Source organism: Pieris rapae, chromosome 22, assembly GCF_905147795.1.
Source record: "Pieris rapae chromosome 22, ilPieRapa1.1, whole genome shotgun sequence".
Classification (NCBI taxonomy): domain Eukaryota; kingdom Metazoa; phylum Arthropoda; class Insecta; order Lepidoptera; family Pieridae; genus Pieris; species Pieris rapae.
The window spans coordinates 461,393-476,019 of record NC_059530.1 but is presented as its reverse complement, the minus strand read 5'-3'; the positions used below and the strand labels follow the sequence as shown (position 1 = coordinate 476,019).

General features: G+C 32.5%; 2 protein-coding genes across 2 annotated transcripts in view; both read right to left on the bottom strand.

Moving 5' to 3' along the window:
* Nucleotides 1-410: 410 nt before the first annotated feature.
* On the bottom strand, nucleotides 411-7,625 carry LOC110998960 (zinc finger protein 726). Its single transcript, XM_045633231.1, has 14 exons — nucleotides 7,417-7,625; nucleotides 6,888-7,007; nucleotides 6,533-6,686; nucleotides 6,141-6,283; nucleotides 5,755-5,967; nucleotides 5,211-5,308; nucleotides 4,863-4,970; nucleotides 4,359-4,469; nucleotides 3,888-3,995; nucleotides 3,370-3,582; nucleotides 2,486-2,597; nucleotides 2,266-2,379; nucleotides 1,602-1,751; nucleotides 411-1,273 (listed from the first exon to the last, which is right to left on the bottom strand). The coding sequence occupies exons 1-14, from the start codon at nucleotides 7,546-7,548 to the stop codon at nucleotides 1,148-1,150; spliced, it is 1,902 nt and encodes a 633-aa protein (XP_045489187.1). The 5' UTR covers nucleotides 7,549-7,625; the 3' UTR covers nucleotides 411-1,147.
* Nucleotides 7,626-10,879: 3,254 nt separating this feature from the next.
* The window catches only part of LOC110998959 (Kv channel-interacting protein 4-like), a 29,659-nt gene continuing 25,911 nt past the window's right edge, over nucleotides 10,880-14,627 (bottom strand). The window contains exons 7-9 of the mRNA XM_022267780.2: nucleotides 13,764-14,170; nucleotides 12,339-12,420; nucleotides 10,880-11,881 (exon numbers count right to left, since the gene is read on the bottom strand). Of these exons, the coding sequence (XP_022123472.1) occupies nucleotides 14,060-14,170 (111 nt within the window). The 3' untranslated portion in view covers nucleotides 10,880-11,881; nucleotides 12,339-12,420; nucleotides 13,764-14,059. The remainder of the gene's footprint in view (nucleotides 11,882-12,338; nucleotides 12,421-13,763; nucleotides 14,171-14,627) is intronic.

Here is a 14,627-nt window from a genome sequence, read left to right as displayed (position 1 = left end):
TCTAAAGGCATATCGGTTTCCTCACGATGTTTTCCTTCATCATGAGAGAGACACACAGACAAAATTTCTTAGTTCGTAGTTACAAGTTTGATTGCTTAATCTACTGACTGCCTGAATACTGAATTTCTAGTAGTATAGTCTATCAGGAATAAGATTACACCAAAAACGCCACAAATTTCATTACTTTGTGACTGTTGTGCACATGAATGTGAAGTAAAGTAAAAAAAAAGTATTTTTTTCTAAAAAAAATATATTGTGGGTATCACTTGGAAAAGCGCTGGAGAGCTGTTCCGTGCGGGGTTCTAAGGTTATCCATTCTTTCTGGGAAACCCTGTATAATATATTCCGTTTTTCGTTCAATTCAAATTCGTTTTTTTGAGGGTTTAAAAAAATGTAAACATTTTATCATCGACAAGTTTATTCGATTAAAATATTTTATCGGATTAACACCGATTCTATAAAATTAATATACTACGCTTACAAATACAAAATAAAATTTATAAACTATCTACCCATATTTATAGAAACAAATTGGACTCTATTTTGTCTCTTTTTTCAAATTGTGTTTGTTCTCCGATGAAAAGAGACAGATAATCTTAGTTAAAACAGTGCAATTCATTTTATAAATGAAGGGGTAATAACTAATATGGCATCAGTAATGCTAAACATAATATTTTACCGTTACCATGGCAAGCGATGTAAAGAGTACGGTTACCATGGCAACTATCACGGCATTTGTGACAAGTTTAATTGTAGTTTTTCTGTTTTGAATTTTAGCTATATTCTGCCGCTAGAGGGCGCTTTTTCAAAAATTAATTCTCTACTCGTCTTGTGTTCAAATAGCAGAACTCAGCAATGATAATAATAAATACTGGGGTTTTAAATATAGAAACTAGAATTTTATATCTATATTCTGCCAATAGATGGCGCTGTTATAAAGTTTTAAAATAAATTCTTTCGTCATGTTTACTATAACGGTACTAATACTGAGGTTAATTATACAAACATGATATTTGTCTAATAAGGCTATGTTATTGTTGTTTTTGTATCTTGGAAATGATGCTGCCGCTAGAGGGCACATTTTTTTTTAAATAAATTCAAATCTATCGTGTGTTTGAATCATACACACATTAACACAGATGGTTCCTTATATGTTCTGCACAATATTGATTGGTTGTATCTGCCCTACATTGATGTTCTGCGGGAAATATTGCATTCGATTCGCGATTTCCACTTCATACGAATCTTGCTTCTTTGGGAGGGCGCGGGGTTGCTGAAAAATGCATTATATTTATCAAAAACTTTGCAGACTTGAATCTTGAACGGACATGGGTCGGAAATTCGATTGAGGCAATGGATTTTTCTCTTAATAAAATAATTAAACTTAAAAAAAAATCAGTCTGCAATCAATTCACTGCAAATAACTAAAGTAATCATTTTACATTGAATTTACGCTGTGATAAAAAGACCTTGTGAAGTACCATAAAAAAAAACCCAAATATTACCCAGGACAGATGTCAATATGGATTTTCCCTAAGTAAGAGGGGGAACCCCCCAAATTGGTACCGTGTATTATTTATCAAAGTAATCTAAAAACTCACTTTTCTCTTATTATCGTGCATCATGCGCATATGCTTATAAATGGAGGTCTGCCAGGCGAAGGTGGCGGGGCAGAAGGAGCACTTGAAGCTCTTCGTGTCCGTCCGGTTCGTGTGCATGGCCCAAACGTGGCCCTTCAGCCGTTTCACAGTCTAAAAAGTTATATAAAATTATATTTGTGTGTGTGTGTAACACACAGATGTATACTTATAGCGAGTGTATTTATATCTTTATTTATGTATATATGTGAGTATGTTACTGAACTCCTTAAACTGGACCGACGGAGGTAACTTAACATCAGGTGAGCCTACCACATAAACCCGTGACGCTACAACCTCTTTAGGTCTAGGCCTCAGATTTCTTCATCTATTTCATAATCAGGTGTCAATCTAAGAGGCAAATAGGTGATGAAACTTCTGTGCCTAACACATGTCGACTTTCTAGGAAAGGCAAGACGGTTTCCTCACGATATTTTCCTTCAGCTTTCGAGCGAATGTTATATGCCCACACAGACAGATAGTCCACTGGATCAGCCGGTATTGAACCTACGACCTCAGAAATGAGAGTCGCAAGCTCAAGCGACTAGGTCAGCACTACTTTACTACAGTAAAATTAATAAAACGCATTTATATTTTATGAAAAATGAGGGTACCCCACAAATCATACCTTATAAGATTTTCCGCAGATCTCACATAAATGCTCACTTTCCGGCTCCATTTTGTTTCTACCCTCATGTATATTATTCATATGAGCCATCATTATCTTAGCAGTTTTGAAAGGCTGAAATAAAAATATAACCATATAACTTCTAAAACATAAATAAATATGAGTCGGCTTGTCCAAACATAGGACTGCCACACATAAATTATTACTTTAACATAAATACCTTATAGCACACCTGACATCTGTATTTAATGCGCTTCAGATGCTCCCAGTCGATGTGATCCACCAAACACCATTTCGCTGCGAATCTCTTGTTGCAGTACTGGCACGCATGGCTGAAATACACTTTTATATTAAAAAAGGTACCCTCATTTTTGGCCTCACATCTGTTTCCTCATCATTTTCTTAATCGATAAATACGTCAGCCTTCTTTGCCTGACATATCAAAGGTTCTTACACTTACTTCACCGGTTTTTTAAGGCTAACCTGATGTTTAGTGATACCGATGAACACTGTCAATGCGAACGAGTGCGTTGGCGACTTTTTAAGAAACACTGTACGCGAGACTGTTATACGATAAAGAGGCCAATAGAAATTAGCCCCGATTCAGCAAACTACAGATTATCAAAACTAGTTATTTTAAAAAAAATCCCTGACGTCACCAAATGACATGATCATCATGAGGCAGCACACTGAACGAACACAGAAATATTTTGAAAATAAATATAGCCTATGTAACGATGTAACAGTTGAGAAACATTAAAAAACCAATTCATTCTCTTGTATATAAAACATTATAACGGCTAGACCGATATTCATGAATTATTTTGTTATTAGATCGTAAACTTCTTTAAGCCTTCGTAATATTTTCTAGTATTATTTGTAAAAATTTAAACTTAAATAATATATTTCATGATTTTCACTGTAATAACCAAAACAACAATTACGCAATCTTTTGAAAGGCCGGCAACGCACTTGCGAGCCTTCTGGCAATGTATTCCTGGGTATCACTTAACATCTCCTGCCCGTTCACCCCGTTATATAAAAACAAAAAATACTTTACATAATTTTTTTGGTCTACCCTCACAACAAAAAAAAAATACACACCTTAAAGCACTTTCATGGACATGTTTCTTGCTGAGTTTCATATGATTATTATAACAATCGCGACTGGAAAATGTTTTCCCACAATCCCTACATTGATGCATGGTCCCCGATTCTCTTTCCCGGTGATTCCGCGTGTGCCGTGCGAGATTCCGCTTCCAGAGAAACAGCTTACCACAAATGGGACACGGGTAGTTCAGTCCGTCGTGGATTACGCTGAAAATTTTAATAAAAAAATCAGTGGCACTGATTGAAAAGCCTTATTTGCCCCATATTCAATAAAACAATAAGTCCCCATAAAATAAGCCCCATATTCAATAAAACAATAAGTCCTCATAAAATAAGCCCCATATTCAATAAAACAATAAGTCCCCATAAAATAAGCCCCATATTCAATAAAACAATAAGTCCTCATAAAATAAGCCCCATATTCAATAAAACAATAAGTCCCCATAAAATAACCCTCTTATCCAATAAAACAATAACTCCCCATAGACTAAGACTCAAATTCAATAACTTACACATGTGCCCTGTAGCTCTTCGCTGAATAGAAAACTTTATCACAACCTTTACATGGTATGAGCATACTTTTAGTAGGTTTCTTCGTCGTGGGAGTTCCTGACATCGATCTGAAAATTTAAAGAAAATTTGAAGTGGGTGCGTACAAAGTACACATGTCAGAAGGGAAACTTCTTTTTAGATTAATTATTATTAAGGTAAAAGTCCCAATAGATGATCATGTACTGGTATATGATCACTCCATGTATTTGTATATCTATATTCACACTGTTTACTGTCTATGTGCTAATGATAATATAAAATAAATATAATTATATTTATCAGTGGACGAGCATAAAAATTATTACTATTACTTACCTGCTATTTTGTAAATATTGAACATAATTTTATATAGCTAATTTCAATGTAATTCTTTAAGAAATAAATTAAGTACATGGTCGGTTGGGTTTTAAAAGATTGATGTAAATACTCACTTAAGATGAGATTTAAGTGTGATCTTATTAGCGAACACCTTTCCACAGCAATCACATTGAGGTCTCTCTTCATTGCAGATGCTTCTGTGATACACAAGTTTTGACTTTGTACTGAAATAAAATATAATATGTGAAATATATGGAAAATATCTCAAAAACTAATGAACCAGTTTATGTTGTTTTTCTAATAGACCTGAATTTAATATATATCATCTTAAAGGCTTTTAGTTTACAAATTTCTTATAAACAATAAATTCTTGTGCACACAATTTAACTACAGATACAGATCAAAATGATAACCTCCTTTTTTTTCGAAGTCGGTTATACTCGGTTTTGATGTTTGTATATTATATAGTTACATACTTGATAATGTATTTACCCCATATCAAAATAAATAGAAATCAAACATTTATCTACTATTATTATTATTTATGAAATGAAATAAATTACTCTAATTTATGAATTATTGAAATGATATTTAATAAAAAATGTGACTAATCTTACCTAAAATCCTTATTACACACGGAGCAGATATATCCAACTGAGGGTTTTGCACAATCATGTCTTGACATAAGTCCTTTTAATGTTGTTACTAGACCACATATTCGACACCTAAAAGAAGAAATGAAAAATTAGGCAAAATTTTTATTATATTTTAAGCACATATCAATAAAAAAATTATTTATATTAATAAAAAGTGCTTTTAGAATTTATATCATATTTCTTTGATGAAATGTAAAAGTTATCTAAAAGTAATTTTTTTTTAAACTTATAATGAGGAGACAATAATGAATTGCTTAAAATACAATCCTAACACAAGCTGTATACTATAAAAAAATATCTTGTACCTACTTGTAAGCACTGAAATGTTGATTACGATGAACTGATATATTTTCCTTATTAATAAAATACGCTTTGCATACATCACATTGTATTGAAGTCTTGTCTTTCTGAAAAATATATTTAAATCTTTGAACATGAAACATGGCTTTTTGCACAAACTTGTTTAAAAGGACTGAAGTTTAATTAATTTTTTTTGTACTGTTATGAAAGAATTAAAAAACAATAAATTTTTATCAGACACTTTACATCTTATTTGTAGAAATATTAAAAAAAAAACTTGTTGATTTGTAAACTGCCTCCTTTGGAATCCAAAATAGTTTAAAAAATAAGAATTAGAAATAAACAGAGAGACATGTGTGATTAAGTACTACTATTAACTATGCTATTAATAATTTCAATCAATTAAAAAAAAGTTTATTTTCTTATAATGAAATATATTGTCTGTCGCTCATAGTAATATTGCAGTCGTGAGCCCAATCTAACAGTGCATTATGTAAAAAGTAATTGTAATGATTCATGTCTTTGCTCCTTTTACATAAATTTAAAAACTTACAGGTGAGTGTTTTCCAGCTATATGATAATCCATCAACTTCTGTGTTGCAAATATTCTCACACAATCCTCACATTTGTGTTTGACTTTAGCAAACTCGTCATTGGCGACATCTTGCGATCTAACTGTCCACATTTCTTGTTCATCCATTGTGTATAATTCAACTATTTCTTGTGGGAGGTTCTTTAAACGGTTTTTTAACACAGGCAATTTAACCTATAAAAATAATATTATTTAGTAGGGCCTTTTTTGTATTGTGTAACATGTGTGTGAAATAAAAGATTAAATAAAAAAAATAAAACAAAAATCATTTATTTCAGACCAATTAATAAGTCCATATATTGTTAGTATATATATAGTAAAACTTATGTTAGTTAAATAATAATTACCTTCTCTTTTTTCTTCTTCTTTTCTCTCTTTCTCTTTTTATCTATAACCTCTTTCTTTAATTCTACCAACAATGTGTCATCTTCTGATGACTGTGTGTCAAAGGCGTCACGCATATCATAGGATTCATCCTTTACATCAATATCTATAAGGAATCGAATTATATATATATATGTACATATTATATATATATAATATATATATTATATGAAATATTAAGAATATGTAATTCTTATTATCTTTTTATTTCATTTAAAGCATATGCATTTGATACATAATATGTATAGTTTATTTTATAGGTTTAAGTGGCAAACAAATTTAATATTACATATTTTTTGTGTACCACTACAAATACCCTAAGAAGCTACTGTAATATCAAAAAGAAGTTGCTTACTTATTCCATCACAATCCTCTTCTTTAACAACTTCTTCTTTAATGGGGAACTCAACCACTTGTTCCTCATATGTCACTTCATGATTATTCACATGTATGCCCAATTTAGTTGTCGCATGTTGTGATAAATCATGTGGTGAATTTAGGAAAGGATACTGAAATTCAAATAATTATTATTTTGTAGCTACCTACTTGTAAGCCGAAATGCAGAAATGTGTTAGTCTTTTGTCGGTTTAGAAAAAAATTGGGCCTTCTCAGATATAAATTATTTATGCAGGAAATGAAGAAATTTAATAGGATAAACCAAAAAGGAACATGTATTTAGACAGATCTAAAATGTTACATGACATACATACATCACGTGAATATTTGATAAGGACATCATAGGAGTCAAGAACTCTCTGTCGGAATTTCATTAAATTTTGTACAGCAGCTAGGCATTCCCAACAGACTTGTATGGAGAGACCATCTGGCACCTGAAAATTAAATAGTCTGATATTAAAAGTTTTTAATGTTGTAGTGAGGTAAGCAGGCTGCTAAGGTTTATAATATATATAGGTTAATAATTAAAATTTATAATAAAAAAATCAATAGCAACTCTAAATACGAATGATTAAGTAAAGAAAATATAATTACAATTATTACTCTTGGCAAGGCAGCAGCAAGATGTAAGTATATACATACTTATGATAGAAGTTTAAAACCGACGAAGTAATTTTTAAGCATAATGGCGGATCTAAGGTTTTCTGTTCTCAATGAAACTATATATTAACAAACTTTTAATATTATTTATGACTATAATACAGTAAAAAAATATAGTGAAGTTGTTTCTATACTAATACTGAAGGCCATAAAAGCATAAAAAGCCATAATTTTCAAACTTACTTCGATTTCACCGATTATTTTAAAAGCTTCTTTCACTTCATTTCTATAAAACATCTTTCTGTTGTAATTAAGACAACCAACACATATACCGTTTACATTATATCCTTCGATATTTATGTCCAATTCCTTCATTATTCCTGTTTTCCTAAAATTAATTTTTAAAGGAACAATGAAAGCTTTATTCCTTTCTATCGGACATTTTGTTTTGATTTTGGACAGCCAATTTTGACACTAAGACCTAAGTTTCTATTTGACAGTTGAAGCCTTCAGCCAGACTATATATGCATAGACTATATGTTATGCTTATACAATAATATGATAAAATTATTGATTTTACCCGCGGGTCCTACAATTCACATTATGTACTACTTTTATAATGTAGATAATATACCGGCGCGTAATATATATTTTTAATTATGTACAGATCGAATAAAATATTGTTATTCTCACGCTTAATTGTTATAACTTATGCTTAGATGTGTAATATGTAATGTTTTTAAATTATTATTACAGTTTGTGTTGAAGTGTTGCTTGGCTTCAGTTTGCGAGTTTCAGCCTTATGGTTTAAGTTCGAACTTAACCGGCTGTACAGCAATGAATTTTCTACGATTGCGTAACACTCACTCCTACGGTGAACGATGAATGACAACATCTTAAGCATACCGGCATGTCTTACATCTATTGGCGGCGTGAGTCAGGCAACAGACCAGCCTAAAAGGTTGTAAGGACACCAGTTTTTTGTAAATAAAAGGCCGTAGTGGAAGAAGAAGAAAATTTTATTGTTAATATCGAGAACAATCCAATAAGACAGAACAGCAATAATTTTTTAAATTACGAAATTCTTAAAATGCTATTTAACAATGTCTGGTGTATTTTTTTATAAGTTCCACTGAAAGCATAAAGAAAGAAAATCTCGCTGATGAAATGAAAATGTTGATGTAATAATGGTCAGCAAGTATGCATATAAATAAATACACAATTATATAAAAACAATTTTTACCCGTACCAGATCTAGGAGAGCATCGTCACTCGCTACGTCAAGGAGACTTATCACTGAATCTACCCTACCGTGGACATAGACACATTTGTTTTTTACGGGAATAACATAGGCTCATGATTCGTCACGTAACCGTTTTCATACAAAATCGTTTATTGTTAGCAGTTCACGCCTAACGCAAAGAGATATTGTCTCGGTCCCTTCATTACTAAACATCTATGTGACTTGTAAACAAAAATAACACATGATTTTATATAATATGTGCACACGACATCTCGCTCTGAAATTTTATCTATGTATATGGCACTTATATATGTATATTTTCCAGATCTATAGATAGATATTTAAACTAATTTACTTAGAAAAGAATTACTTAAACAATTTATTGCTGTCGGGTTATGGCTGGAAATTTAGCTAGGGTAGAAGACATAACAGGCCAAAGTAATACAAAACAGCGCTGACCTTAGTCAAGATGCCTTTACAATAGTGTATGTAGAAAGTTGGAAACTAAATTTGTATAATGATTTGGCGACACGCGCTCTTATTTTTATATGAGGCATCTTGACTAAGCCGCCAGATACACTGTAACTCCCAAATGAAATAGTAATTTTGAAGTTAAGGAAGAAGACAGTATCTACATTGTAACTTCACATAAATAAAAATTAAGATTAAAATAATCAACATTCTCTCTTGCATTCGTAAGCTTTCCTTCCGGAATCACATTTGACATCGAGTTTGACATGAATCTTTGCGGGCTTTTTCTAAAATGTTATATACTGTATACTAAGACATTGTTCTTCAAGAAGAAATCTTCATCTTCAGATTACTAAGAGACCATATACATTGGAACTAAATATAATTATATAGTGATTATCTGTATTATTATAAAATTTAAAGTAAAGCCTTTATTTGAGGTTTAGCAGATATGCTATGTTATAATTAACATGCAGTACTGTAATAAAAACCCGAAGAACGTATTGGTAAATAGCTTCCTAATAAGAAAACGATGGCAACGCACTCGCGAGTGGGCATTTAGAGTGTCCACTGGCGACACAAAATTTCAGGTAGTGGTTTCTTACGAAAATTTCTGTCCATCCTATCAAAATATTAATCTGTGGTAATTTGTGTGTGGTCAAATGTGAATTGACCACATAGAAATAACCGGACTTCCAATGCTGTGTGTGTTTTGTGAAGTTGTGATTTGGATCCGTTTCCAAAACTCCAAAAATCCAACACATAAGCTTTGCTCTAAATGTCGTTTCTGAATTTCTTTAGACTGCTGATTTCAACATTTGTTTAAGTTAATAGGACTTTTATTACATTGTTGTACGTGCAAAAACACCTATTTTTTATTAAATTTTAAATGTACACATATAAAAACTGATATGGTGTTTGTAATATTATAGATATTATCGAATTTTAAATTGAAACTGCATTGCTTATTTAATAATAATTGGACATATTTTTAAACATTAAAAATATACGATATACAATTAATATAGTAAAATAGAATCTAGTAAATAGATAATAGGGTGACCTAAACTTGGTAAATATTATCTTTCTTATTAATAAAACGTGTGTGTACTTATGTGCACGAGTTAGAAGTTATACTTCTTTGGCGTAACAACATAAAAATATTTTCAAAATTTTTATCTTTCGGCTTATTCTACGTTTATAGAGTAATAAGTAAGTAAGTAAAAGTAATAACAATAGAATGTATCTGGGCGCTTACTCTGTGACTATCAATAGTGTTACCGATTTAAATAATGAGTGTTTGTCTAAAGTCCAAAGTTGCGATGTCAGCGCTATGGATATTGAGAGAATACATCCAATTTCAAACATAAACATCAGGATCGGTATTTCTGTCGCTAATGGAAGTACAAGTACACAGTACTTTTTCATTCACTCACTTCCCGTGCGCAATAAAATATTAGCTTCTGATTTTGTTTCTTTTTACGCACTTCTTAACTATGTGACCAGAACACGTGCCATACCTAAAAGTATAACATATACTAACATTTTTTTAGAGATATTATTCTAAAGAGAGGATTTCAAATGAACCCTTTACTATATCACAAACTGACCAAGTTCAGGACACCCAGTGAATTTTATCGTCACCAATATCAAAGCCCTTATAAATCTATAGAGCGCACTTCATTTGTGCCCAAAACACGCAGGTTTTTAGGCTTCAATAGACTACCATATTCACTTTCTTTGGGAGCCATGCCACAGAGGCTACTAGTAAAAATAAAATAAAAAAATAAAATACGTTTATTTTGGAACATAAGATCATCTAGGTATCACTTATTCCACGTCAATCAATTCGAACTTGTAGGCATCCCTACTCATCGGCAAAGACAGAGGGTGTAGGCCGAGAGAAAAAGCCGGCGTAAAAAACTCTCGGTACTCTTTTAAAAAAGTAAATGCCAAAAGCGGAATGTAAACAAAATTTGACGAACTAAAGTACTCTCTGTCTCTTTCTGTCAAATTATGTTCGAGATTTAATAAATAGAGAAAGAGTACTTTACTTATGGAGGGGGGAACGCTCTATACATTTAAGGCAATGTTATACAAATTTGGATATTCAAGATAACTTTATTTAACCCTACGATTTAATAAGTTTTTAATATTTGGTGATTTAATTTAATTTTTCTCAATTCATATAATATTAACTATAATAATTTTACCATTGGCCGAGGATTGGAATAAACGCTTATTTATAAGAGTTTAAGACTAAAGTTGGACCTAGCGTTTAAAGGCATTTAGTTAAGATTAAATCTAGATAAAGAAGAGGAAATGCGTATAGCTAAAGATTTAGTGTCAGAAACTTAAATAACCGTCAACCGTTATACTTTTGAAGTGACGTAGGTTTTAGGGTTATGTAAGTTTGCAACACTTATTATATTGAGATTAGATTTATATCAGAAATACCTTAAAATGGTTATTCAATTTGGGAGATTCGATGAATGTTATTTATATGTAGGAAAACCCTTTCTACATGAATATAGAACTAAAACAATTTTAAGCAAAGTACTCATCATAGCGTAAAGACAAAAAGAGACAAAACATGAAGTTAGTTAAAAGTATGTGCAATTTGGGTGTTTTAGCGACACCATCCGAAGACTATGGTGTCAAAATGTTTTTACGTGTCTACTTTCATCAGTTGTTTTTTGTTTATGGAACGTTCTAAATTGGAATTGAATTTTTGATGTTGGATTGTCTATTAATAGAGAAATGCTGTAGTTTATAGAACACGCTACTAACAAATTAACGCGGGCTTAAACTGTCATTTAAAATAACCATTTTAACATATCACTGTAAATTGAAAACAATTCATGTTTTGTTAATTTTATTTTCTCGTGTACGTCTTGTTTGTATGTTTTCCATGTTTGTTTGTATGTTCGGAGTGATTTGTGGTAGTGGCTTGTTTCTTCGTTTCACTCTTTGGGGGGATGTTTCTTCTGTTAACTGAAAAACAAATACAGTTACAATTATATCGAATAGTATAGTTTTGAACAATTAATATATAGAAATAAATAATTAAAAGTGTCATAAATTGGCCATGTGTGGGTTTTTCTTCTATCGAGCGAAGTTAAAATCGTTTATCAATCTTTCAAAATGGACATATAAACTACTCAACTACACTATATTTTTTTCCATTTGCCTGACAAAAATGAAAAAAAAAACAATGTATTTTTTGGAGCTTGGCTACCGGATAGGCCCTTAATAAACTATTATTTCATTGCAAATTATTAGTGTATATTACGCGCAAAATGAATGACACGACATAAAAGTGAGAAATTAAAATTTAGATTAATTTTTTTTAAATATTGTTATTGACATTTATAACTTTTTGGTTTTGGTTAAGTCAAATGGTTCCCCATTTTAAAGATAATAAATATAATCTGTACGTAATAATACTAACAGTGGTAGTGAGTCTTAATGGTGCAGTATGAGGTCCCAATAATGGCGTACCACTGGAGCTACCAGACTGAACTGAACTGCTTCTGTAATTTAAAATAAAGAATACAGCATTAAGGAAAAAAACTAACATATCAATAACAATTAAGAAGCTAAAGTGGAAATGGTGGGACTCATCGCAAGAGGTACAGAAAAGTGGAGCAAAAAACTGCTTAACTGGTGCCCAAGGTACAGCAAACGCAAAAGAGGGAGACAACTGAGAAGGTGGATTGACCACATTAAAGAAACGGCAGGTGGTACATGGCAGAGAGTGGCACAGTGCAGAGAGGAATGGCGGGATTTGGAGGAGGGCTTTGCCAAAAAAGGGCACACAGATGCACCGGAATTGGATTAAAATGGAAATTTGTTAAATGTATATAAAATATATAATGTAAAATTTATCTGAATAAAGGCTATTATTATTATTATTATTAATATACTCTGAAAAAGGTTTTCTATATTTATAATACAAGTTTCACAAGTTAAGCGTGCATCTCTCGTACTGCAAGTACAGAGATCTTTCTTAAAAGCCGGCAACGCGCCAGCTGAGTTAGAGAGTCCGTGCCGTTATGCTGTCATTTTTATAATAAAATATCGTGAGGAGGATACTGAACAAATTTCACATATGTCAAATTAATACGATTGCGATACGAACGATTCATGGGCGGCATCAGGTGAGCCTCCTGCCCGTTTGGCCCCTGTTCTAGAAAAAATCAGGTGTCTGTTTGTCCCCTCTACTATAAAACAAAAACTGAGGTAACTTCCTCACGATGTTTCAAGATCAGTTGATCTTAAACACAAATTTGACATGTCCCAGACTACTATTCACCTACTTGTTTATATTGATGAAATAAATGCTGTGACCAAACGCTATGGGCGTTTGTTCCACAGGTTGGAATATATCATGTACACTGCAATATGCCCTTTATTACAAAAGCATAAAAACATTATTAGAATCTCTTGGTACTGAGCTACTGCAAGGATCAGTACAGATGCAGAAATACGGCTCCCTAGATCTAAAAAATAAATGAACCAGTGGAACTTCAATTATTTTAACTCTGGTCCTCAGATCTCTATATTTGATGTGATGTTTATTTGATGACCATTGTAAATCTAATAGGAGAGTAGGTGATCAGTCTCCTGTGACTTTTAGGTGTAGACTTTTTGGGTCTATGGCAAGCCGGTTTATTCACGATGTTTTCCTTGACCGTTCTAGGGAATATTAAATGTGCACCAAGAAAAGTTGGTGCATTGCTGGGAATCGAACCTACGCCCTCAGGGATGAGAGTCGCCACCAAGTCAACACAGCTCCTTTTCAGACCTAAGACCTCATAGAATTAAATTAAGATTAAAGATTCTACTGGCTAAACAGTTGTCTACTTCGACGTACCTTCTAGCTCTCGGCGGAGGTGGTGGGGGCGTAGCAGAAGATCTAGATGACGTCCTCGAATCCTTTGTATCCTCTGAGACCTGGGATCTAACAGACACTTGGGACTTCATTGACACCTGTGAAGCGGAGCGGAGCTTAACCCTTTCTCTCCTCAGTGGAGGGAAGGGATGACCAGGATTGGTGTAGGCGCTGACAGAGGGACTAGGACCGAAGGAGGGGTTGGGGCTTACAGAGGGGTTGGGACTGAAAGAGGGGTTGGAGGGATTCGGACTGGGAGAGGGAGGGGAAGGTTCGGATCACAAGACTGTGTCGAGGGTATCAAGAGAGCGGAGAAGAGCGGGGTCTCGAGCGCACCAGCGTGCTAGTTCGTCGAGCGTTACTACACCATCGGCATTTGTGTCCATTAGCTGTAAAAAAATTTATTTATTAAACTACTATAATATTTCTAAGCTTTCTAAAGCTTCTTATAACTACAAATAGGCGAAACTGCACTTTTGATACAAAACTGATGAATTTATTAAAAGCGTTTATGAAATCTTACAATTATTTTAGAAATACCAATGGTACCTACACTGCATCAGGGACCAAACTTTTTTAAAGTTATATATTCATTTTTAATTATTTGGTTAATAAATATTTAATTTCCGTCGCGTAAATTGCTCTTGTATTAAAACTGTATAATTAACTTTGAATTTATATAAAAAATGGTAGACTCAATAATTTCCGTTTCCATAAATACATTAAAATAAATAAACTTAATAAATATATAGAAATTTAGGTACACATACAATTAAGTTAAGGAAAGAGAAATTATACTAACATAGATTAAACTACATGAACTAACACTAAAAATGAATTGTAAGA